The 27,532-nt window shown below is 42.7% G+C and overlaps 1 protein-coding gene, 1 long non-coding RNA gene and 1 pseudogene across 2 annotated transcripts in view; 1 reads left to right on the forward strand and 2 right to left on the reverse strand.

The window, feature by feature from the left end:
- The window catches only part of LOC120552576, a 501,282-nt pseudogene that overhangs the window by 460,157 nt on the left and 13,593 nt on the right, over window positions 1–27,532 (forward strand).
- Window positions 1–27,532, reverse strand: part of LOC120552600 (NACHT, LRR and PYD domains-containing protein 1-like) — a 735,215-nt gene that overhangs the window by 259,779 nt on the left and 447,904 nt on the right. Inside the window, 2 exon segments of the mRNA XM_039790787.1 lie at window positions 5,299–5,418; window positions 5,781–5,858. Coding sequence (XP_039646721.1) covers window positions 5,299–5,418; window positions 5,781–5,858 — 198 coding nt within the window.
- On the reverse strand, window positions 15,098–16,067 carry LOC120552606. Its single transcript, XR_005638039.1, has 3 exons — window positions 16,004–16,067; window positions 15,644–15,735; window positions 15,098–15,490 (listed from the first exon to the last, which is right to left on the reverse strand). It is a non-coding gene; the product is annotated as an uncharacterized LOC120552606 (long non-coding RNA).

Consider the following 27,532-nt stretch of genomic DNA (forward strand, 5'->3'; position numbering starts at 1 on the left):
TGTGTTTGAGACATGAAGACATCAGCAGACAGATGGACAGACTTACTTTTTTCAGAGCTGCTCTGACTGGCTGTCTGCAGTCCAGCTCTGGTTCTGGTTCTGGTTCTGGACAGCTCCTCCTCAGAAACATCACTCCTCTTCTCTCTGTGGATTTAGTAATTCATAATTTATACTTTTTATTGATCCCCAGTCAGTGGGGAAATTACAATGTACACTCTGTTAAAACACACTGGCCACAGATACACATGCACAAATGGAGTGATGTCAGAGTTCTGGACAGCCACACTGAGCGGTGGGGAAGCCAGGAGGTGAACTGGCATCTCTCCAGCTACCAGTCCACACTCTGTACTTTTGGTCCGTACATTTTTATTATTATTAGCAGAGGAATCAGTGACATGAATGAGTTGGTATCAGTTCTCTTACTTTGTGTCTGAGGGTCCAGGTTCTTTACTGAAGTCCAGAGGTTCATCTTTGGACCAGTCACTCTTCATAGACTGACAGCCAGATACTACAGACTCTGCTCTCTGTCTGTGGTTCTGGACTCTGCAAACACCAACATGTTTTTATTAATCTTACTTTAATCCTTATATTATCTTTTTTAAAGCCAATTATGGAGCGCTCAACACACAAACTGCTGCCAATAATGAAAAGGGATTAAAATTTTGGATCAGTTGTCTTAGTGGAAACTTTAATAAACAAACACAAAATCAATAATAAAACAGCAGAGGAATCTGAAAATGAGTCCTAGAAATGAGTTGGTATCATCTTCAAGAGAAAGTGTGAGGAACATTGAATGGGAGAGTCTGATACTGTCTAAAACTTGGGATACAGAGGTATGAAGCCAGCCATGAAAGTTAATGTTGTAATGGCAAAATTACATTTAAGCATAATTCCTTACATTTTTATGTTTTATTTCTACTTTAATTCTCTCTCATTATTGAAAGACAGTTTATCTCAGTTTCTGCTTAAACTGCTGAGGTGTCCAGTCTGGAACATGATGTGAGCTGTTTGTCTGAACAGATAGGGGCTACAAGGTCACCCTAAAACTATCTCTAGTTGTCCCATGCCAGTTAAGATGTAACTGGGGGGTGAAAGTCGTACAGGGAGGAGGAGGTGAGATGGCTCCGAGATGTCTCTTGTATTCCTCTGATTGTCTTCATGTGTATCAGATTGCCTGTCAAAATTGTAGCGTCATAATAATCTAAGTGTGTGTGTGCTGTCACTCTGAAGATGTATATAAGCCTGGTGTTCTGATCACTCATTTGAGGGACTGACTCCACACTGGGCTGCGGCCTTTTGTGGAATCATGTTGATCCTATTTGCAAATATATCTTTTTTAATAAAATACAAAAACCCAACTTGGTTTTAGTCTCAGTCTGTCTTATTTGTTTCAATTTACTAAACTCTGAAAACTCTTCCCCCTGTTGCAAAGGAAACTTCCACGACAATGTTATTCTGATTGTTTGTATTTTGGTGTTGATTTATGCATTTTATTTATATTATTATTAGCAGAGGTAACTTAAAATGTTTCATATCAATGAGTTGGTATCAGTTCTCTTACTTTGTGTCTGAGGGTCCAGGTTCTTTACTGAAGTCCAGAGGTTCTCCTTTGGACCGGTCACTCTTCATAGACTGACAGCCAGATACTACAGACTCTGCTCCGTCCTCCTCTTCCTCCAAATCACTCATCTTCTGATCTGAAGTCAGTCTGAGAGGTAAAAAAAATGTTTTTACCTTTCGGTCTACAGCAGGTTTAATGTGTATTATTATTATATATTAATTATTTATTCAGCCAATCAGCACTTTGTGTCCAGATGAATCAAACTGTTGAGTTCATTCTAACATTTCTTTCCTCTCCAGTCCACAGGGAGAAAACAGACTCAGAGACTTTGACAGTAAAATAATAAATGTTGATTACCACTCACCCTGCCTCAGCCTTCACTTTCCTCCTCCTGCTCTCTTCTGCTCACACTTCAGTTAACTGTTGTATATATTTGTGTTGAATATTCTTCATGTTATGTCTTCCTGCTGCATATTAATTGCGCTTTGGGACAAAGAATAAACTGAACTGAACTAAAATGGAGTCTCAACTTCCTGTTCTCATGTAGCTGATCTGCTCCTCGTCCTGCTGGATACTAATTACTCTTAAACTGAAACTGAAACTAAAACTAAACTGAACTGAACTAAAATGGAGTCTCACCTGACTCTACTCTTCCTGTTCTCATGGACCTGATCTGCTCCTCGTCCTGCTGAATACTAATTACTCTTAAACTGAAACTAAAACTAAACTAAACTGAACTGAACTAAAATGGAGTCTCACCTGACTCTACTCTTCCTGTTCTCATGGACCTGATCTGCTCCTCCCCCTCTCCATATACAGGAAACCAGCTGAGTTCATCTAGAGGGTGTGTGTGTGTGGGGGGGGAGGGGGTCTGTATAGATTACTTCCTTCCTTACTTTTTTCTAATGTCTTGTTTTTTTCTGAAGTTTGTCGATTTTGGAGTTTTTTTCAAAAAAGATTTTTGTTGTCTTCCTTCTTTCTACTATGTATTTTTACAAGTCTGTCGCTTTTTACAAGTTTTTAGTTAACAAGTTTTTGTTGCTGTTTTCAAATTTTGTCTCACTATCTTCTTCCTATTATTGCCTTACTTACTTCTTTCTACCGACTTTTTTCAAGTTTCTCCGGGGTTTTTTAAACTTCTTGTTGCCTTTTTTCATCAGTATTTAAATATTTTTCAGTTACATGGCTGTTGTTTGGTAAATCATGGGGGTACTTGGCTTAAAAACACAATTCAACCAATAACTTTTCACAGACTGACAGCCAGATACTACAGACTCTGCTCTCCGTCTGTTGTTCTGGACTCTGCAAACACCAAGATGAGGTTTTTATTTTTATTGCTTGAATCCTTAAATTCTCTTCTTGTAAAGCCAATTCTGAAGCTATTAACACACAAACGACTGCTACTGTCAAATAATTAGGATTATAAATGTATAATAGTCCTTTTAGATTGGCTACTCAGCATCTGATTGCTGCCTGTATGAACAGACTGATTGGATAACATGGGCGCCAAAAAGAAAATAGCTCTGCTTCACGGTGATTTCTCCTTTAGTGTGTTTTCACTGAAAAACTTCTTTAGCAAGTTTTGTCTCTATGCTTTTTTAATAATTATTATTATCTGCTCTTGCTTTTTCAACACTTAAGACGCAGATATGATAATAATAAGGGTGAGGCTATTTGCACCCCTGGTACAATTAGCAGTGTATGCTATTTGTACCCTGGTGCAATTAGAAGTGCTAATCGTACCCTTGTGCAATTAGAAATGAATGCTATTAGTACCCCGCTGGTGCACACAGCAATGTGTTCTATTAATACCCCGTCTGGTACAAATATCAATGTATGCTATTTGCACCCCTGTGCATTTACAGTACCTTGGCATATATTTACACAGTTATCCATACTACTCATGTATTACACCTTTTTGGAATATTATCGCCCTGACATTCTTAACCTAACCATAACCAATCCCACTCCTCTTGCCTAAACCTAACCAACCCAACCAGAGCAGGCATATTCATGAGTCTTCCCATACCACCCTGCAAAAAAAAAATTTCACGTTCGCGGGCGCTGACTTGCGCAATTGCATGCAAATTATCTAATCCAAAATTACAAAATCAAGACCGCCTCACAGGGGAGTCAAACTCCTAACTCCCATACCAAAAGTAAGCGTTCTAACCACTCACCTAGCAGTTCTTACAGGATGTGGAACAACTGTTTACCACTTGGTTTCTTCAAGCCTCGGTTGCTAGGTAACCGTACTGTATACAAAAAATCAATACTAACTAACAAACCAACGGTTGTATGCTTTCACTGAAGACAGAAAGCGCAACTGTAGTATCAATTTTCCGCTAGAAATTCAATCGTTATAAATTTTAGAGACAAAACTCTCCTAATATGCCAGTTTCTGTGGTCATGGAAGATGAACGTCCGCCATGATTTCGGTGCAGGCGAGCAATGTTTTTTTGTTGTTACGTCACAGGGTGTGAATAGCTCAGCTGTGTGGCCGAGGCTATTCGTACCGGGGGTGCAAATAGACACTCCGTAATTATAATTGTCCAACATTACCCCTAACCCCCCCCTTAGTCTTTAAAGGTCCCATGGCATGAAAATTCACTTTATGAGGTTTTTTAACATTAATATGAGTTCCCCCAGCCTGCCTATGGTCCCCCAGTGGCAAGAAATGGTGATAGGTGTAAACCGAGCCCTGGGTATCCTGCTCTGCCTTTGAGAAAATGAAAGCTCAGATGGACCAATCAGGAATCTTCTCCTTATGAGGTCATAGGGAGCAAGGTTACCTCCCCTTTCTCTGCTTTCTCTGCTTACTGGCTCTAGTGGCTGTAATTCTGCACTAAGGCTGAATTTCAGGAAAAAAAACCTCTTAGATGGGTTGGAGGGGGGAAAAAACATAAAATTAAGGGATTACGACCAAATAAAGACAAAAAAACAAGATAAAGAAAAGGACACGCAGGCCAATAAAAAGAAAATAAAAGCATTAAGAAACACTAAGGCGGAAAAAAAAACAGGAGAAAGAACGGGACCACTAAGGTCTATATAAAAGAGACTTCAGATACAGTATTAGGGGACCACTAAGGTCTATATAAAAGAGACTTCAGATACAGTATTAGGGGACCACTAAGGGCTCTATATAAAGAGACTTCAGATACAGTATTAGGGACCACTAAGGCCTATATAAAAGAGATTCCAGATACAGTATTAGGGGGACCACTAAGGTCTATATAAAAGAGACTTCAGATACAGTATTAGGGGACCACTAAGGTCTATAAAGAGAGACTTCAGATACAGTATTAGGGGACCACTAAGGTCTATATAAAAGAGACTTCAGATACAGTATTAGGGGACCACTAAGGTCTATATAAAAGAGACTTCAGATACAGTATTAGGGGACCACTAAGGCCTATATAAAAGAGACTTCAGATACAGTATTAGGGGACCACTAAGGTCTATATAAAAGCATCCAAAGAGCACCATGTCATGGGACCTTTAATATACAAACACACAGGGGCGCAACTACCCAGTGTCAGAGGGGTATGCAGCAACAATTTTGCAACCAGTGATGGCATTAGATAGGACAACTATTATGCACTAAGGTTGTGCTGCTGTTGAAATTACATTCACATTTTGTATTTTAAATATATGTACTGTATATATATTTATTTTTTTCATATTTATTTATTTATTGAAAATACATCATATAAATGAGTTGCTATCAGTTCTCTTACTTTGTGTCTGAGGGTCCAGGTTCTTTACTGAAGTCTTCAGGAAGATCATTGGACCGGTCACTCTTCATAGACTGACAGCCAGATACTACAGACTCTGCTCCCCATCTCTTGTTCTGGACTCTACAAACACCAAGAGGTTTTTATTCATATTGCTTTCATCCTTGATAAAAAATTGTAAAGCCTATTTTGAAGCTCAAAACAAACACACTTCTGCCAATAATTAGAATTAAAAGTTTATATTAATTCTTTAGATTAGATTACAGTTTTTCTAGGTGACTGACTGCTGTCACAGATTCAAAGAGGAAAATGGAACATATGATTTCTCCTCTCTCTTAAAAAGAGAGAGGAGAACTTTTAAACTTTAGTTAAACAAATAAAATGTATTATACAAGCACAAAATCAACTGAAACATGAGCACAGCAAATCTTGGCAGATGAAACTGAAAATGCGTCAAATAAATGAGTTGGTATCAGTTCTCTTACTTAGTGTCTGAGGGTCCAGGTTCTTTACTGAATTGAAGAATCCTCTCCAAATCACTCATCTTCTGATCTGAAGTCAGTCTGAGAGGTAAAACAGGGACACTGACTGGGAGCTCACAACACAAGAATCAAGACAAGTTTCAACAAGAGACACACACACACACACACACACACACACAACACACACACACACACACACACACACACACACACACACACACACATAGAGAGACACAGTTTACAGTTAAATGAAACCATCCAGAACTCCATTAGTTATCTTTAAATCTGTGTTTTCTGGGTCTACAGCAGGTTTAATGTGTATTATTATATATTATTTATTCAGCCAATCAGCTCTTTGTGTCCAGATGAATCAAACTGTTGAGTTCATTCTAACATTTCTTTCCTCTCCAGTCCACAGGGAGAAAACAGACTCAGAGACTTTGACAGTAAAATAATAAATGTTGGATTACCACTCACCCTGCCTCAGCCTTCAGTTTCCTCCTCCTGTTCTCTTCTCTTCTCACTTCTGTTAATTGTTGTGTGGTTGGTGTTGTATATTCTTCATATTCCTGCTGAATACAAATTGCGCTTTTGGGAAAGAATAAACTGAACTGAACTGAACTGAAATGGAGTCTGAACTTCCTGTTCTCATGTACCTGATCTGCTCCTCCCCCTCTTCATTTACAGGAAATCAGCTGAGTTTATCTAAGTGTGTGTGTGTGTGTGTGTGTGTGTGTGTGTGTGTGTGGTGTGTGTGTGTGTGTGTGTGTGTGTGTGTGTGTGTGTGTGTTTGAGTCTCGGCTCATTGTTGATGTAACAGCTCCACCTGCTGTCCAAAGTAACAAACTACCAGCTGAAGGCTGACTTCACCATCTGGCCTTTCCTCTAAATTCCTGCCACTGGAAGTTACACTGACGAGGAATCTACCTCGGTGGTTGGTGCATACATACTGTACACAAACACATATATTAAACATTATTATGAAATAAACAAAAAATTCAGAAACAAATATAAACTAAATAGTTGTTAAACATGAGAGATAAGAGGCTGACTGGTTGAGTGCTGGATGGGTAAAACATAATATAGTCTATGTGCAGCTGGCAGATGAATAGTGATGATGTGTATAGTGAACATGATTAGGAGTTTATCTTAAAATATATATTCTTAGCTCTGTGACTCCAATGTTCAGAACATGAGAGGCAACAACTGAGGCTGGACTTGGAGAAAAAGTCCTGATTCATTCAGTTCTAGGGCTGCAACTAACCAGTATTTTATTATTCATTCATCTAAGTGTAACGGGTTGTATATAGGTTATGTTAAATTATAATAATATATGTTTAAAACAAACTTTATGATTCAACAGACACAGTGACGCAGTGGAAGAAGAACTCCAAACTATTAATACTACACGGTGAAAATACTCAGTCCATCGTCCTGCTCTGTTAGTAAATGTACTTGATGTAGAAGGAGCAGTGAGAGAGCTGATTCTCTGGAACATTACATCATGTCTTACTGCTGATTAAGACTTTGTGTGTAAACTGTGAATGTGCAGAGTAACACGCTGTCAGATAAATGGAGGACAAGAAGAAGTACAAGCTTTCCTTCTGAGATTAAAGCAAGTATTCAGACATGTTACTGCAGTAAAAGTACTCTAAGCGTGTTGTTAAAGTATCAAACAGCAACTTACAGTTTCTTCAGCAGTCCAAAGAGGTGATGAAGAAGAGGGTCACTCTCCACCTGGAGAGAAATCTCTGACACAGGTGAGCTGTTCCCTGGAATGAGTCCCAGCTCCACCTGTCAGGAAGCAGACAGGAAGGGCTGCAACAGGAGCAGATTTTCACAATAAAATGACATTTAGACTAATGGAGCCAAGACTGAGAATCAATCTCACTTTTCTGTCCTGTCAGGGTTGGTTTTTGTGAAAGACTGAGGTGCAAATATTCGGTGGCGGGGAGTTTAGTGTTTGTCTTTTAAGAAAAGGTTATGTTTTTCAATAACAAAATATGCAATTTTGCATAAAGTTGGACCATTATTATTACCATATGTGTGTCTTAAAAATTGGAAAAGAAGATCAGATAATAAATAAATAACACTCAGAAATCTTAAAGACAAACTTAAAGCTGAAGAAGTTCGACTCCAATCATTAAGAGCTGAGAAAATACTTTCAGTTAGTTTTGACGCTCACATGACTTCATATGAGCCTCTTTCTGACCGGAGGGATTTTTGCAGTTCCTAGAACATAAAATTCCAGTCGTTTACCGACTGGAACAATTTTGGGATTATTAAATTCATCTGAACACAGTTCCTGTAAGTCTTTCAGCTCCTACTTCAGGGCAGGGGCTTTTGTCTTTTCCCTTTTCTGCATCTTTTTAATATTGTATTAACGTCACTGTTTAGCTTGCCTTTTACTTTTGTAAACATGTCTTAAGTTTATCTTTGCACTCTAAAGTTTGCTGTGTTGTGTTTTACTTTGATATAAATAAAATATTTAATAGAAAAGTGGGTTACTACAGTTATTTGTACATGCAAGCATGAAGGTAGGCCTACCTGCTTGATTAAAAAGAGCAGCGGCAGGAGAAAGGCTCGGACCCCCCCATCCTCAAACTCAGCCTTCATTTAGATCTCTATTACACAGCTGTTAAGTTTTCTGACTGCAGCCTCACGGTGGTGACAGACAGACGTAGAAACACCTGGCAAAGGATTTAAAACCTCCTCTGTAGTAGTTCATAATACAACATTTAGATTTATCTTCAACACAAGAATCGTCCACACTTTCTCAGGAAATAAGAAGTGAAATAGAAACATTATATTTAACTTTACAGAGCCAGAAACTAACCCTGAAGAGACCAAAGACTAACGTGTTGTTAAAGTATCAAACAGCAACTTACAGTTTCTTCAAACAGTCCAAAGAGTTGATGAAGAAGAACTCAGGTGAGTTGGTTTTTCTGATGCTCACAGCTCCACCTGTCAGGAAGCAGACTTTCACAATAAGAGCTTTGTTTCTTCTCTCTGTGTGACTGTGGTTGTTGTTGTCAGTGTTTGTTCCTCCTCTGTCCCGTGAACACAACACGTGCTACTTTCCACCCGTCTATGGCGGTTAGCTTTAACTGATCGGCCACGGGAAGTAAAAACTTTATTTTTTGCCACATAATGATGGTTAAAGACACACACACACAAACAGACACAGACACACACACATACACAGATACACACACACACACACACACACACACACACACACACACACACACACACAAACACAGGCACAGACACACACACACACACAGACACATACACACACACACACACAAACACAGGCACAGACACACACAGACACACACAGACACACAAACACAGACACACACACACACACACACACACACACACACACACACACACACACACACACACACACACACACACACACCTCACACACACAGACACACACACACACTCACACACACAGACACACACACACACACCAACCCAGTATCACGCCTAAGCGGACACACACATACACACTCACACACACTCACACACACTCACACACACCAACCCAGTATCACGCCTAAGCGGACACACACATACACACACATACACACTCACACACACTCACACACAGACACTAACACACACAGACACAGACACACACATGCGCGCAAAAAGACTAAAAATTAAACTTTTTTTTACTGCGTTTAGAAATGAGTTCAAACACTTTCATTATGTTTAACAAAAAGGGAATTTACACGGTGCCAGATGATGTTTTAAAGAGTTTAAATTTTAAACGTTACAGACGAGTTAAATCACCTTCAGCTGGAGCTCCACACGGAGAGAAGAAGCTGAGACACACTCTCTGGAAAGTGAAAGTAAACTTTAAACAGGAAACAAGAGGAACCGCCCAGAGAGGAGACACATTACCACATCTAGGAAATAATAAAGGGAACTTCTGACAGTTAACATGTAATAACACATGGAATAGAGTTGTTTTTAAATCTAAAGCATGTTTTGATTATAACAGAGGATGGGGTGTTGAGAGTACACACAGAATTAAGTGTTTATTGGTTAAGTATTACAAAATGAATACATAAAATGTAATTTAAAAAGTGGGGTGAGTGTGTTAGATAAAAACATAGAAATGAAACTAATGAAAAACTCGACTATGTTTAGACACTCACCCTGAGCTGTGGGGAGGGGTGGGGGTGGGGGAATGGCGGTTGCGATGCCGGGTCGCGTGTGTCGGGGGTGTTCTGTCCCTCCCAGATCTCTTGATCTGGTGGGAAGATGTCGGCTTCTTTCAGAGCGTTGAAACGATTATAAAAATTATTATTTCTACATCAATAACTGAGTGTTGCCTTGAACAATTTGTACCTCGAAATAATCATTTTGATAATCTATGAAATAATTAATCCCAATCTCATTTTTATTCATTTCAGACTAAAGTATTATGTTTAAACTATATCTTTTTTTTATATGTCACGGATGTTTTAATCAAAACACTTGCTAATACTAAATAATGTATTAATTTATTACTTGCACTTTCTTTAACCCGCATCTCTCAACGCTGATTGACCACGCACACACACAGGGGCGGGTGTTCTTCATAAGCGTGCGTTCCAATTGGTTTAAAAAGGGACGTTAGCGAAGCATTCGTTCATTTGCACAAACTGACCGACTGAGAAAGATATTTGTCCCCAGGGCCAAACTACAATGTTTCACTAAAGGGAAGAGGAGAGACAGACTTCTCTGATAGTGTGTCTGTCTCTCCTCCTCCTCCACCACTCTCACTACCTCCTATAACAACAGTTATGTACTGACTGTCCACTGGCCCACTGCTTACTGCTTACACTGTTCGCTGGCTATATTAGCCCATATGCACATCCCCTCCCTCCCTCCTTCCCCCAGCACCAGAGGTCTAACTTCTAACTTACAGTTTCTTTCAGTCGCTAACAAGCATTTGTCTAAACAGTTGTCACATTTTCAAAACTCTAAACACAATTAGCACAGCATCAGTCTTTTTTGGCCATACAATTCACATATTTCATGTCTTTTTCACACAATATGCAGTCAGTGAACACATTTCCACAACGCTTCCATTTTCTTAACAGACAAGCTATACCTCCCAACAAAATGATGGATTGTTTGTGTAGTATTTACCAATGTTAACACACAACATCCCATAATAGCAAAAACAATTATCCAAACCTTAGATACAGTATAAAAACATCTGCTTCTGCAATGATATTAGTTCAAAAACAACATATCTCAGCTGGAAAAAAATAAAAAGACAATTGAAAAATTGACACACAGCTGATTCATGTTGGGTAAAGTGGGCCAACCACAGCTGATTCCAGTCTGGCTTAGACTCAGTGGCAGGGGTTATTTCTCTCAATTACTATAAAAGAAGGACTTTGAGGAGTGATGTTTTTGGAAACAGAAAAATACAAACACTGTAATGTCTGGACGAGGAAGAGGAAGAGGAAGAGCAAGGGGCCCAGGGAGAAGAGCAGGCCCAGTGAGAGATGGAGGGAGAGGTGCAGAAGCAGTGAGAGATGCAGAAGGAGGTGCAGGAGCAGTGAGAGGACAGTAGATGAGGAGCAGATAGAGGATAGCGGACAGCAAAGGGGGAGGAGCTGAGGAGGCAGCGGGGAGGAGGAGCAAGGGGACGCCAGAGAAGGAAACGGACAGGAGAGGAGCGGTGAGAGGAGCAGGGAGAGGAGAGCAAGGAGAGAGCAGTTAGAGGGACGGTTAGAGGGGGCGAAGCAGGAGAGGTAGGGAGCAGTGGGAGGAGCAGTGGGAGAGGTAGGGCGGGAGCAGTGGGAGGAGTGAGGAGAGTGAGGGGACGGAAGCGGAGGACAGCAGAGGAGCAGGAGGAGCAGTGGGAGGAGCAGTGAGAGGAGTGAAAGGAGAGGATGGGAGGAGCAGTGAGGAGCATGGAGGAGGCAGTGAGAGGAGCAGTGGAGGAGGACAGTGGAGGAGCAGTGGAGGAGCAGTGAGGAGCAGGAGAGGAGCAGAGGGAGGGAGGAGGAGAGGAGGAGGGAGGGAGCAGGGAGGAGTGAGGGTGATGAGAGGAGGCGCGGGCGGAAGAGCAGGTACAGGGAAGGAAGGAATGGTGGATGGATGGACTATCACTGACCATGTGATCAACCACGCTCTTTCATAAAGAGAGGCTGGTGAAAGAGGGCAACACAAGCTGAGGAGGTAACGATTGCCTCCATTATATGGAGGCAATCTTTCAACAAACCAACATTGGATTGTTTCTATTCTCACTTGACATGTCAATAAGGTCATACAGTAATGCATATGTTGAATTTCTTTTGTCCCTCTCTAAAAGAATGCAACGTCTTCCACCCTCTGGGGAAGAGGAAAGCTCCTCAATAATGACCAAGAGCTTGCCATTGTAGAAATGGTTGTTGCAAATAATGCAATAAAACTGAGTGAAATTCAAGCTGGAATTGTGAAGGACCATGAGATATTTAACAAATACGAAGCATCAGCCTCCCAACCATTACGCCGGACATTGTCAAAACAGAGTGTGGATGAAGCAGCTCAGAGTCAAGGAGCGTACGAAGACAATATGTCCAGGTATAGTGTATATTCAACTCAATGTCCAGTTCTATAAGATAGTAGATAACCTACACAGTAATAGGTTACAGTACAGTATGATATACAATAATGACATGATATACATAAACTTTGTTTCAGAGAGTTGTGGAATTGGAGGCCAACCAGGCCCCTTCATGAATTCATTTCCATAGATGAGGCAGGATTCAATCTGTCCAAAAAGTGCCGACGTGGACAAAATATAATTGGAAAGAGGGCCACAGTTGATGTGCCAGGACAGAGAGGGGCAAACATTACCATGTGTGCAGCAATGGCAAATGCAGGGATTACTCCTTCCCAAATGTCAGGATGGACCCTATAATCACCGAGCCGCCTCGGCTTCCTCAGTGATCTCCACCAGCCTGGTACCAGAGCAGGATCAGGAGGGTGGAAAACATGAGGACCTTTGTCATTTCCTGGGACAATGTTGCTTTCCACCATTCGCGTAGCAATAACAACATGGTTTGAAGACCACCCAAGACTGGTAAGTCTCTTCCTTCCACCCTATTCACCTTTCCTCAACCCCATAGAGGAGTTCTTTCTCGCATGGAGGTGGAAGGCTTTATGACCAGATGTCCCTCCTTGAAGCCATGGATGCTGGATGCAGGGATATCACAGGTCATGATTGCCAAGGGTGGATCCGCATGCCAAGAGGTTTTATCCCAGGTGCACGCCTTGGATGATATCAGATGTGATGTTGATGAAAACATGTGGCCTAACCCCTGAAGATCGCAGGGATTTTTTGTTCCCCTTTTTTATCTGGGCTTTTTGCTGGTTCTTTTTTTACAGAATGCTCTTGTGTTTCATGGATATTTTGTCCACTGTAAGCATTAAAGTAAAACTGTTTCTGTTCTATTACTGTATACTGTGTTTCTACTGTAACTTCCTTTAGTAAACAGTAAGGAAAAAAACTGATTTGCTTTTACTGAAATGTGTTTGAATGTGAACATTATTGTACATGTGGACACACAGTTCCCAACCAAGACATTTAGTGTAAAAGGTGGATTGCATGTTTTGCATGCAAATACCTGGAAACATAAATCTATGCAGTTTTAATAATGTCAACAATAGCCAGTATTTTGAAACCTGGTGTACTTTGATTGACTGCATGTACCTTGTGAAGTGAAAACAAGTGTTACTCTTTGACAGAATAATTTCATTTGGAGTCAGATTTCCAGTGTTTTTGGTAAAGTCAGTGTGTGCAGAGAAACATGTGTTCTCTCTTGAAATTAAGAGTTAGTATATATTTAACAAAAATGTGTTTTTGAGAAGAAAATTATCCATTTGGCCAGTTGTGTTTTGTAGGTGTCAGTCTGTGTTAAGAGTTTAGAAAAAAGAATCCGAAGAATGGGTAAGCTCTTGTTAGCGATTGAAAAAAACTGTAAATGGAATAAATAGAGACGTGGAAGACTGGACAGGGTTTTGGATATTAATAAGGGACTCATGTATCTCCATAAATACCTTTATTTGTCTGTTACATCCACGTGTGAATGGTTTAATGCGTCGTTTAGTAATGTGGATTAATCAACAGTGTTTTCCAAAGTTCCATATTGCCATGCACCTTAGCTCCATATAGGCCGACTGATAGGCCTATCTATGGGAGTCATGCAGGTTTATGAACAATATTTTCCCTTTAATCTAGGTTACTTCCATCTGTCCATTCTCTGGTCTGACAAGGATGCCTCGTCTTTGCTAACCCGTCCCTCCCTGCCCTCTAACCTGATTTCTCTTTTAATTTGATTTAGTTTAATATGGCTTTTCAAATAACTGCTTTGTTCACCTGTCTATCATATAAGTTACAGAGGGGAGACAGAAAATATCTGTCTGTTTTTCACCTGATATTATGTGTATCCCCTCCCCTAACAAGAAAAGGCTCTGTCCTGTCATCATGTGTGTTATTTCCAGAGTTTACCAGGTCACAATAAACAACCTGACATTATATGGAGATGTCTGCTGTTTGATAGCAAAAGGTCCAGATGACAGGACAGACCCTTTGCATGTTAGTGGAGGGGATCCACATTATATCAGGTGAAAAAGGGCCTGATATGTTCTGGATCCCCTCTAGAACCTTTGCTAGAAAACAGGAGCTGGTGGGGGCCCCTGGCAGACCCCGAGCAGCCGGACAAGTGGGTGACTGTCTGAGGGAAGAGTAGCGCTAGTTCTAGACCAGGGAGAGACCTGACACGCTTCCTGTGTGTAGCTGTGTGTTCCTGTGTGTAGCTGTGTGTGTTCCCGTGTGGAGCTGTGTGTAGAAAATGTACTGTGTTCTATACCTGTTTCTGTCTGAGGAACAAACTCTCTCAGCTCTGGCAACACAGAAGCTTAACGTTTACAACGCCCTGACAACACTAATGGAATGACTTTTAGCTAAGTAATTAGACATAACGCCCATTTAGGAGACAGGAAGTGAGGAGTGTTTCATACTGTTGGTGATGTGACAGAAAATCTTTGATATACCGTGCGTTCAAGGACATTAGAAAACCATTTTTCCCAGTGAAAACGTCATAATTCAGAGAATCAGGAGGGAAACTGGGGCTAGATTTAGCTAACAGAGTTTCCCAGGTGGTGACGCGTTGTTGACAGCTGATGTTTGATGGAGGCAATTTTGGTTCACTGAAAATATTTCAATGACAATAAACTGTTTATTGTGGACAAACGCCTCCGCCAAGAAACATACACAGACATAACATCTTCAAATTATTCATAAATAGGCCCATTTATAAACCTTATACACGTCCTTTCCCGTTGGTTGTCCTGCAGATAACACAAACTAACACCTGTCCATGTGCTGTTTGGATGCTCGCATAAGAAAACAGCAACAATCTTTGTTATTGTGGTCTCCATGGTTACACACGCCCAACAGTTGGTGGCAGTCATGCAACAAGTTGTTAAGCCAAACGCCAATATAGCAGAAGAAGAAGAAGACGCATCCCGACCATGTGAACGCTGGCAGTCGGATAAACAACGTAACCACGGGGACGGTCCCTGTTATTCCCAGGAGGCATGAACGCAGTAAGAGCTCCAGTTGTGGTATGAAGGTGTAAACATGATCAGTGACCAGCAGAGTTCTCCTCCAGCACCTCCTGAGCATCCACTTCCTCACCTCCTCCATCCTCAATCACAAAAAATTCAAACATCACAAAAAACAAATCCTGCTAAACGAGCAAATAATCTTCATTTCTACATGTTCCTGCATCATTACCACCTTGAGATCAGAGACAGACTGCTGTATCTGCTGATACTTTCATATTTTAACGGGACGCTACCTGTGCAGAGGAGTTAGTCGGGACGCCGGGTGACTCTGACGTCCCTGAAGGTGGCACCGCTGTCGTAGGAGCTGCATCAAATCAGTCAACACCTGAAGAATACATGACATCTGGATATTTAAGAGAAAATAGATCAAAACAATCTGCAGGTTTTAAAACTTTGCACCACAAACAGATTTCATCTTCAGTTCATGGAGATGAATAAAGTCCAACGTTGACCAATAAAGATGTGATAGCGATGCTTTTGTTGTTCAGCTGTAATACAGTATCGTTGACAGCTTTGTCACTCCACATCAGAATGGGACTGTTGGTATGGGGGGGGGGGCCCTCTTGTTGAACTGTGCATGCTACGGTAGTTACCTGTTCAAAAGGAAAGCTAACAAGTGGTTTCAAAATGGTCCAATGGGACGGAGAAGGGAAGAAAAGAAGTGCTTCCCTTCTTGTTTGATGGTGTTCTGCTAGCAGGGAGGAGGAGTTCTCTTTTTCTAACAGCTCTGGATGGAAACCAGAAGACAAGAGAAGGGATTTTTAAACCAGCTAGGGTTGGCTACCGTTCACATCATCACAGAGAGCAACCGGCTACTGATACAGAGAGCTGAAATTCTCTCCCTCTTTTATTTCAGTTGGTAAAATAATTCCAATCCTATTTCTTCTATTTACTTGGAACATTGTCATTTATTTAGACATTAACATTTTGACACACCACACAAAATAAAGCCCCTCCCATACAACCTATTAAATCAATTATTAATTAACTGCACTCTTTAACTGTTACTCTTGTTGTTGTATCTTATTCTCTATTAGCTTTTTAACTCTTTTTAATTGCTCTTTAATTTAGTTTGATGTAAAGCACTGTGAATTGCCTTGTTGCTGAAATGTGCCATAGAAATAAAGTTACCTTTCAACCCTAGCCTGGTAACAACAACAACTCAAACTAACTCAAGGGAATCCAAAAGGAAGAAAATCTACCTTTTTTCAAATGGTTCTCCTTCTTTGATGACTTTTCATTTTTTCATGACTCATGGGGAGGCAAACGAGAACATAAAAAAAAAATCCCTCTGTGCCGTGAATGGGAGTGAACAGGCTCTCTGTAGACGGCTCTGGTACAGTCTTTCTAAACTAGGTTTTAATAAACTGTCTGTACACTTCCAAAGTTCTCAATGCTTGGGTTCCATGTAGGGACCCTCATTCTGCTACCGTTGAAGTGTGCTGCTACTTTGAGCCTCGTTGGTGCTGAGAATAGAGATTTATTGTGACTTTACCGTGCCCCGACGACTAGCGTTAGAATGGCATCAGAAACTGTGACCACAGAGGCTGCTGCACATACCTGCAGTCTGCCCGTGCGTGGGAGACAATGGAGAATGAAGAATAGCCTCTACGCTAGCGGTGTAAGCATGAATCATTACATCCGCGGGTCCTACCTGGAGGGAGGGAGGAGGAGGGAGGGAGGGAGGAGGAGGAGGAGGGAGGAGGGAGGAGGGAGGGAGGAGGGATTTCATTGGCTGCTCCAGCCGCCCTGCTCCATCTCTCACGTTCCCCTTCTCTCTCCTTATTCTGATTGGAGATGGTCTGTCTCTCTCCGTCTCCTCAGCTTCTTTCTCTGCCTTGCCTGCTCCAAGCTTCCTGCCTCACCACCTCTTCTTTTTTTTGGAGGCCGGCATCATTATCATCCCCTCTCCTACTTAACATCATTATATCATCATCTCCTACTTTGGGCTCATTATATCATCATCTCCTCATATTCTCATCATCATCATCTCTTTGTCATTATGTCATCATCTCGTTTCATCATTATATACATCGCATCTTCCCCTGCTGGCATCCATTTATGTCATCATCATCACTGCTGTCATTGTCATCATCTTTTCCCTCTCCCTCCTGTCTCCCCTCTCCCTCCCCTGTCCTCCCCTGCCCCCTCCTCCTCCCCTCCCTCTCCCTCCCCCCTGTCTCCCCTCCTTCCCTCTCTCCCTCCCCCCTCTGTCTCCCCTCCCTCCCTCTGTCTCCCTCCCCTCTCTCCTCCCTCTCCCCTCCCCCCCTTCCTCCCTCCCCCTCTCCTCCCCTCCCTCCTCCCCTCCCCCCCTGTCTCCCTCCTCTGTCCTCCCCCTCTCCCCTCTGTCCTCCCCCCTCTGTCCCTCTGTCCCTCCCTCCCTCTGTCCTCCCTCCCTCTCCCCTCTTCTCTCTCCCTCCCTCTCCCTCCCTCCCTCCCTCTCCCCTCTCCCCCCTCCTCTCTCTCCCCTCCCTCCTTCCCCTCCCTCCCCTCCCTCTCCCCCTCCCTCCTCTGTCCCTCTCCCTCCTGTCTCCCCTCCCTCCCTCTGTCCTCCCTGTCCCTCCCCCCCCTCCTCTCCTCCCTCGTCCCCCTCTGTCTCCCTCCCTCTCCCTCTCCTCCCTCCCTCTGTCTCTTCTCCCCTCCCTCCCCCCTCTGTCTCCTCCCTCTCTCCCTCTCCCCTCCTGTCTCCCCTCCCTCCCCCCCTCTCCCTCTCCCCCCTGTCCCTCCCTCCTCTGTCTCTCTCCTCCCTCTGTCCCTCCTCCCCCCTCTGTCCCTCCCTCTCCCCCCTCTGTCCTCTCTCTCCCTCCCTCCCTCTCTCCTCCCTCCTCCCCTCTCTTCCCCTCTCCTCCCTCCTCTCTCCTCCCCTCTGTCCTCTCCCCCCTCTGTCCTCCTCTCCCTCCCCTCTGTCTCCCTCCCTCTCTCCCTCCCTCCTCCTCCCCTCTGTCTCCCCTCCCTCTCCCTGTCTCCCTCCTCCCTCTGTCTCCCTCCCTCTCCCCTCCTCCCTCCCTCTGTCTCCCTCCCTCTCCCCTCTGTCCTCCCTCCCCCTCCTCCCTCCCTCCCCCCTCCTCCCCTCTGTCCTCCTTCCTCCCTCCTCTGTCCCTCTCCCCCTCCCTCTCCCTCCTCTCTGTCCCCTCTCCCCCTCTGTCTCCCCTCCCTCTGTCCTCCCTCCCCCTCTGTCTCCCTCCCTCCCCTCTGTCTCCCTCTGTCCCTCCCCTCTGTCCCTCCCTCCCCCTTCTCCCCCGTCTCCCCCTCCCCTCTGTCCCCCCTCTGTCCCCCTCCCTCTGTCCCTCTCCCCCCCTCTGTCCCTCTCCGTCCCTCTCTCCCCTCTGTCCTCCCTCCCTCTCTGTCCTCTCCCACCTCTGTCTCCCCTCCTCCCTCTGTCCCTCTCCCTCTGTCCCCCCTCCCTCTGTCCCTCTCCCCCTCTGTCCCTTCCTCCCTCTCCCCCCCCTCTCCCCTCCCCTCTCTCTCTCCTCTCCTCCGTCCCTCTCCCCCTCTGTCTCCCTCCCCCTCCCCCCCTCCTCCCTCTCCCCTCTCTTGTCCCCCCCCTCCCTCCTCTCTCCCCCTCCCTCCCTCCTCCCTCCCCCTCCCTCTGTTCTCCCTCCTCTGTCCCTCCCCTGTCCCCTCCCCTTGTTCCTCCCCCTCTGTCTCCCTCCCTCTGTCCTCCTCCCCCTGTCCTCCCCCTCTTCTCCCCCTCCTGTCTCTCTCTCCCTCTCTCCCTCTCTCCCTCTCTCTCCCTCTCTCATTAACATTAACTTCCACTCCTCCCTTTTCAGCCAAAGTGTAGAACAGTTTGTTTGTGGAAATAATCAGCCTTCTCCTACCGATGCTGTCGGTGCTCTGGTCCTAATAAATCAACTAAAATAATTAAAGTTGTATTGGTCTCTGACTAGTCTGGTATATATAGCTAGTCTATATCCTCGACCTTCTACTTCCAGGGATTGCTGCCGCCTTATGTCCTTTTTTTCGACCGGATGTCCGTCTCCTTCCTCTGTCTCTGTGTTGGCGTTCTAACCTCCGGCTGATTTGTGAGGACTATGGGTAACTGCTCCTCAGATCTCTGCAGGGTAAATCCAGACAGCTAGCTAGACTATCTGTCCAATCTGAGTTTTCTGTTGCACGACTACAACTACTTTTGAACGTCCACATGTTCCACCAAAACCAGTTCCTTCCTGAGACTATTTAGCAGAGGCACCGTGGCTCCGTCCGGAGCTTAGCACCGCCCAGGATGATTGTGATTGGTTTAAAGAAATGTGGACTAGCCAGACCTTCTTCCACAGCCCTGTGGAGGAAGGTCTGGCTATAAGAGACTATGGTGACACTAAACTGCAGACATAAGGCTGATATTTATCAGGTGAAATCCCCTTCACAACTGATGACATTAAAACTGGTTCAAATTAAGTTTTTAGAGTCATCTCAAATTTTAAAAGTAAGAAAATAAGATTCAAACATTTGAAGATGCCATCTGTATGTCACATTTACAGTTTACACTTAACACTGTTAGCAGTTAAGTTTCTGAGTTCAGCCACGAGGTTTACCAGTTTTAAGTAAACGCAACATTTATTCCCGTCTGTTTGGTTTCTATGACAACAGCCGTGACCATAGAGCTAGTTTGTGTCTTTCAGCTCATAGCTTTAGCAGCAGACTGTTGGACGTCCCGCTGTAGGAATCCTCTACAGTGACATACAGACACACTTTACACCGTTTAACTCTCAGCGTTTTAACCGTGTTTAATCCAGTTATTACTGTAGCTAACGCTAGGCTAACGTTACTCGCTGCCAAGTGTAACGTGTTGACATGCGGCGATGCTTCTGTTCCTCTAACGTCTGTTTCGGAGCATCAGAGAGCAGCACAGATATTTAGGAGGCTCCGTAATGAGGCACCGAAACCAGATTTTAACATGCAGCGTTAGTGTGAACAGGAAGTGGCGTTGCCTGGATCTTTTCACGGCAAACACGCTTGTGGAAAGCGGTCGCACAACAGCTGAAATAATGTGTTGAGCAAGAACGTAGTGTTTAAACTTTAAGGAGACTTCCAAATAAAATACTGGCGTCTTTAGAAATAAGATTTTCCAGTTTTGAAAGTTTAGATTTGTTTTTATATATTAAAAAAACACAAATATTGATTATATTATTAATATTATTGCCAAAGGGGACAACTGACTCAATCTGGTTGCCAAGGGCAACCATTACACACACACACACACACACACACACTAAGTGAAACAAATCAGCCGCAAACATTATTGTAAATAGAACAAGAAGAACTTTGTGGCGTCTCTGACTTGAATCAGTGTTGCCAACTTAGCGACTTTGTCTCTAGATTTAGTGACTTTTCAGACCCCCTTAGAGACTTTTTTTCACATAAGCGACTAGCGACAAATCTGGCGAAAAGTCGCCAGATTTGTCCAGCGAGCACGCGAGGTATTTCTCCCCTATGGCCGCCAAAACATTCACCTCTCTTCTGTTCTGTGACTGAGGAGCAGAGGAGCAGCCCCCCCCCTCTGTGCTCTCTCCACAGTGTGCACATGCAGGTAGGAAGGGGAGAAGGGACAGGGGTCGGTGAGGTAGTAGGACGAGACGGCGGGAGCAGCGCGGCGCCGCTGAGCCAGCCTTCTTTGAGAATTATTTATCAATCTTTCTCCCTCCCTTTGTAGAATTTCTTTTTTTACTTCAAAGACAGGCTACCTAAGTAATAATTATAAGATCAAATAAATTCCTGTATTGAATTTGTGATTATTTGGCTAAAGATTTCTATTTTTTTCTATCTACCTTTCTGACACAACCACTAAGCTGTATGCAAATGATTGTGTAATGACGTCACAAATATGCAAATGAGCGTATGACGTCATCTAGCGACTTTTAGGACAGCCAATAGCGACTTTCCTTACTGAGGAGTTGGCAACACTGACTTGAATTAGTTCACCAGTTTGATATCTGATGAACTTTTAAAGCCAACATTTCCTGTGATCTGCTGTCATGGTTGGTCACTCTGAACTCAACTAAGGATGTTAAATATCTCTGTAAGTTAGTTAGCATGGCCTTATGAATGATGACAGGTATGATGAGGTCTTTTAGGACCTTTACTAAGGACAGAGGGAGTCGGATGCTGTACAGGTTGGAAAGCCTCTTGAGCTAAATCTGTCATCTGTGATATTGGGCTGTATAAATAAAATGGACTTGACTATGAATGGAGGGAAAGTCAGATTTGAACTGTTAGATTAGTTTCTATGATTAGTGTCCATGTGAGGATAGTGGTGTTTTCTAGAGCTGTACAGTAAGTGAACTAATTAAAGAGCAGATGTGTTCAGAAGACTCATCTCTACCTGAAACATTAGGATGGTAGTGAAGATAAGCTACGCTTCATTCACAAGACAATGAAACATGTTGATTTATAATAAACTTTAATAAGATGATCCTGTTTAACCTGTCAATATTACAGCTTACTGTGTGTAATTATTGTAAATGTATTGCATTTAATAAACACGTCTAATTCATGTCAATGCAGCAGAGTAATGTTGAGTTGTTTAATATAACTGAATAACACTAAATAATTCACTCCAAAGTCTTTATTGAAGTAGCAGCATGTTGTCATTAATATTAATTAGAGCTGTTTTTCACTTTTTGTATTTTACAGTTTTTATCCTGATCCTGTTGTGTTCAGGTGTTTCTGTTTTCTAAACCTTCTTCAGCTCTGAAAAGATTATTAAACATTGAATGATTTCAAGCAGGAACATTGTCTTCTAAAGTTACATCATTTATTCTTTATTCAGATTGTGGAGCTGCGGTTTGTCAGAGATCAGCTGTGCTGCTCTGGCCTCAGCTCTGAAGTCCAACCCCTCCCATCTGAAAGAGCTGGACCTGAGGGGCAACTACAACCTGAAGGAGTCAGACGTGAAGCAGCTGTGTGATCTGAAGGAGAGTCCAGACTGTAGACTGGAGACTCTGAGGTCAGTAGAGGGTTGGAGTCAGTCCATGCTGGTTTCAGCAGTATCAAACTAAACCCAGTTAGTATCAAAGCTAAGATCCAGTATTTTCTGTAAACCTCCAACCTCGTCAGTGAAGCTGTGAGAGGAGAGAGAGAACAGTCAGCCAATCAGAGACTGTTCTCTCTGAACCCAACAGCAGTAAATCATCATTAAAGTGAGCAGTGAACGTCTCTCTGTTTCTGCAGTAATGATGCGTTCAGGACTCTCAGCAGTTTATTTCCACTGTGTACTTCAGTGAAATCTGCAGAGTCAACAGACTTGATGGCCAAAGTCTCTGCAGGTCTGTGAGCTTCACTCCAACACGTTAACATGAGAGCTGAAAGGAAGCAGGCTGCTCTACACAGCCGCTCCACTTGGTGTCTGAACAGGACTGAAGTCTCTGCTGCTCTTTATACTGGATGCTGTTAACTTGTTCAACATCAACACAGTTCTAATGTTTGCAACTTACCCAATTACCCTAGTGGGGATTGTTTTGTGTCTCTTACACATAAAATAACAATAACAACATAACAAGTGTAATGTTTTCTGTTTAGAAATATTAATAAATAAATAGTCAGTGATGTTGAATAGCCTGTAGGCCTACAGTAGTGTAACAGACCGTCCCTACAGTTCAGCAGACATGTGAACAGCTGATTCATTGTAAATGTAACCATCATAGTGTGAAATCCAGTTGAACTGATGCTGTTAGGTGAACGGGGCTCAGCAGAGAGGTGGAGAGAGACCACGTCTCTGCAGCTTATTCAGGGAGTCAGGTCAACGCTGCTAAAGACCTCCAAACTTAGAGTTTCATGTGTAGGCTCCTCCCATATGGCTCGCATCAGGTGGTAACATCAACTGTACCAAAACATGGAAAAAAGGACTTAACGCGACATACGAGACGCTTTTATTTTTACAGGATATGAAACTGTCTTAATTTAATACTGATAGACGGCAGCGCAGCCCACCGCGCAGACAGACAGCAGTCAGAGCTCCAGCAGACGGAAAGCTCAGTGGTTAGCACTTCTGCCTCACAGGGTGGCTGAAAATCAGACGTTTTGGAGCTCGTGATATTTCTTTGGCGCCGGCTAAAACCTCTTTATAGGGCGCCAAAACTTTCTCTATGCAGTAAAACCCTGAATAATAACTTCACTTCTGGGGGGAAAAGATCGATGTGGGAAAAATTAACTTCTTCTTCTGTGTGTTAATTAGAGGATCACAAACCAAGTTTAAGGCTCAAACCACCACCTCCATTACTGTATTGGAGGGTGTAGAATAATTAATGGTGTTAATTAATCTGAACAGAGGAGTATTCACAGTCGGGTCTGTTGTGTTTGAGAGAAAGAGAGAGAGAAGGAAAGAGAGGAGAGAGAGAGAGAGGTAGAGGGAGAAGGAGAGAAGGAGGGAGACAGAAGGAGAGATACATTAGCCTAGCAGCTAGCTCATAGCTTAATCCCGTTAACCACCATACTGTTGTGATACGTTACTTCTTCACCACGGTATGAAAACTACATACAGTCACAGCCCTATTTATCTCTTCTGTTGTCTTCTTCTCTCATCAGATGGACGTCGTGGTAACCGAGTGATCAGAAGGAGAAACTTTTTTCCAAGTCCCGAAAATAAATTGGAGACGGCAACCCAGACCGGAGGGACCAGATGGACAGTTATCCACTGAGTAAGTAAACTAGCTAGCTAGACAAGTTATGTTTACATTGGTGCGATTATTTCAGATATATTGTGCAAATTGCTTTTGATTTTAGTTGGCATCGCCAGCTGTAAGTCATGACTGGTTTCCCGAAGTACGAGGCTCTGTTGCAGCATGGCTCTCTCTCTCGTAGCCCTTTCACGGAGCTCCCACAGCTCTTCGTCTGTACACTTACAAAGTTCTCAATGCTTCGGTTAACATGTAGGGACCCTCATTATGCTACCGTTGAAGTTTGGTGATATTTTGAGCCTTTTTTGTGGTACGAATAGCGATATGTTTTTACTTTCCCTGTGCCCCGAATACTAGGTTAACCAGTGGTCCGCGCTAGCTTCGTTGAAGCTCCAAACGCAATCAATTAGCATGAAAACATGTCCCAGAGAACGACAGAGTGGGGACCAGTGTTGCCAGATCTCGCGAGAAAAATAAGCAACCAGGCCTGTGAAAACAAGCCCAAAACAAGCGACTTTTTCTACGGAGCCCCCCTAGGTTCCGGGAAAAGAAAAATAAATAAACTGTGTGCACGGTTTTACAATCCGTGGGTACAGATTGAGATTGTCAATTTTACATCCATGTGGACACATTGGTAAACTGTCCGCAGTTTAGCAAAACTGTACACACGGTAGTTTATTTATTTTTCTCCCCCCTGAGCTTCAGGACAATGACTACAATAGGGAGTTAAACCTCCTTTTAACATTATTTAACATCAGAAAACTGATGGGATATCAAATATAGGTTATAAGGATATCAAATATAGATAGATTATATACACAGTAACCTCTGATAATTAAAATTTGCACACACAAATAAATATATATATATATAGCATATACAACATGAGAAACATCACATTCATAGCCTTAATTATTACAAGCTACTTCCAAAAACGCATTCACAACGAATCAGTACAATTGCAAGAAAGGCGAAAAAGAAAGTTGATCTGTATATAGGCCTTAATCGCCTCACAGTGATTGCTAACATCAAAGCAACATTTTGTTTTGGGTTGATCTGAAACAATAATAGGCCTATAATTTCCTCGCGTCTATACTGTAGCCTCCCTTCGGCGTATCTTAGAAAAATACCCGACATATCTGTTGTGATTTCTCTATCAACACTTTTTAGGCTATAGTTATGTACATTATGTAGCCTATATTAGTTTTGGAAGTAGCTTGTAATAATTAAGGCTATGAATGTGATGTTTCTCATGTTGTATATGCTGGTGTTTTATTTTGTCCACAAGGGGCGCACTGGGTTAAACCCAAAGATAAACTCATATCACTAAAGATGAATAAGCTCATTAAAAAATATCAATAACTACTTTGCTGTGTCGGAGTTAGATTTCAGAACAACTTTACATCTGTTTGGATGGAATGATTTGATTAGAGACACATTACAATGCTTGGTTAATTCGCAGCCAAACTCAAGTAGGTTAACACTGTATTACAAGCCATTGTTTTACAAATTCTGAGTTATATATATTACTATATCCCATACATACCATATAGGTTCCAGTGTTTCTCAACGGGGGCGGTACCGCCCCCCAGGGGGCGTTCAGAAGATGATGGGGGGCGTTGGAAGCAATATTTTGGAAAGGGGGGCGTTGAGGTGCCGTTGAGGGGCGTTTGTTTGAAAGCTAGTTTAAACCAAAGATTCACAATAACAATACATGTTTACACTTAAAAACTACTAAAGAATAAGTAGTCTGCAACATTAAAAGCTGCCAGTTTACAGCACTGCGACTGGACCAGACGGGTATCTTCTCTGTGCTTCTGTCAGCTTTGTTTGGTGCAGCTCCGTGCTGCCTTCATGGAAACGGGCCGTCAGAGTATTGTCTTAAATGAGCTCTGTAGCTACTACGTGAAGCTGCGTTCAGATAAAGAAAAAAGCAATGCGTCGCGACGTCCTGTTGTATTCTTTACCCCCACCCCAATGTAGCACACCACAGTAACAGTTTTTCGATCAGATGGTTTATTAAACACAACGTTTCCTACTGTACCTGAATGCAGCTTCATTTCACGGAGAAAGAGAGAAAGAAAAAGACGTTGCGAGAGATATCGACTGTGCTTTGTTGTTTGGCAAACAGTCAGCTGTTCCATAAACTTGGCGGGCAGTTCAGGGCCTTTGTTTGGTGTTTTAAAACTTTCTTATGGAAGCGATAAGGAAGTGATATCACTGTTTCCCGTATGCGGGACTCTCACACCTCCACAAAACACAGAGTGATGTGGGGCGCGTTTTTCTGCTATTTACTCCCAAGACAGGCGATAGCAAACATAGCTAGACTCTTCTAAGCATTAAAAACGCCTCTCACTAACTTTCAAAGGTTGTAAACTTATGTCCATTCGGCAGTAGGTGTCGTTCTTCAAGTCGTTTGTCATCACCAAAATACGTGTTGTGTGTGTGTGTGTGTGTGTGTGTGTGTGTGTGTGTGTGTGTGTGTGTGTGTGTGTGTGTGTGTGTGTGTGTGTGTGTGTGTGTGTGTGTGTGTGTGTGTGTGTGTGTGTGTGTGTGTGTGTGTGTGTGTGTGTGATCCTTCTGCGCTTTTACCCTTGATAAGTGCCAGCTTGTTTTCCGTTGCACGTTCGATTTTAGATTTGAATGAAAAATAGATTTGAATGTTAAATTGCTAGCTGTTTCTGATTGGCTACTGTTAGTGTTTGTAATAATAATAACAATAATAATAATAAGCATAATACATTTTATTTAAAGCTAATTTCATGACACCCAAGGTCACTTCAAATTATAGTCCTCTTCTAAAGGTGCTGAGGTTCACACCATGCAGAAGCTCTTTTGATAATACCTATTTATAGTTTGAATGTTACATATCTAGTCGTTCTGATTGGCTGCTGTTATTTAATTTGAATGTCAAATGGTTGCATTTGACATTTAAAAAAACCTGTAAATATATATAATTTCTATTCATGTGTTGATTGTCATTCAATGATTTGATTTTTTTATTATTTTTGATAACAATAGTAACAACAATAATAGGCCTATATTAGGGCGTAATCATTAATATTCGGGGCATTTAGCCTACATAATATTTGATGGGGGGCGTTAGGGACCTGGATAATGGATAGGGGGGCGCTGGCACAAAAAAGGTTGAGAACCACTGACTTAGACAAACATTTTCGCGACAGTAGATCTGGGAAACGATTTGAAAATCGGCAGGAATATGTTTTTGATTGTGTGACGAATCTGGTGACACAGGCGGACCACATCGGCAGCTGTTAGGTAAACACAACATACGGAAACCAGTTGGTGTGGAAACCAGTAGGGCTCTAACCATAGACAGTATATAATGGACCAATAGACCCCGTTGCTCTGGACGGAGACCAGTGAAGGCTATTAGAAGCACTTTTCCGGTGATCTCTTCCCTTACTGAGCAGCCTCCAACTGACAGAGACAACGTAGATGTGACGTGAGCAACGTGTCTGAAAGTGTGAAGTCTTCTGGTAGCTG

This window comes from Perca fluviatilis, chromosome 22 (genome assembly GCF_010015445.1).
Source record: "Perca fluviatilis chromosome 22, GENO_Pfluv_1.0, whole genome shotgun sequence".
NCBI lineage: Eukaryota > Metazoa > Chordata > Actinopteri > Perciformes > Percidae > Perca > Perca fluviatilis.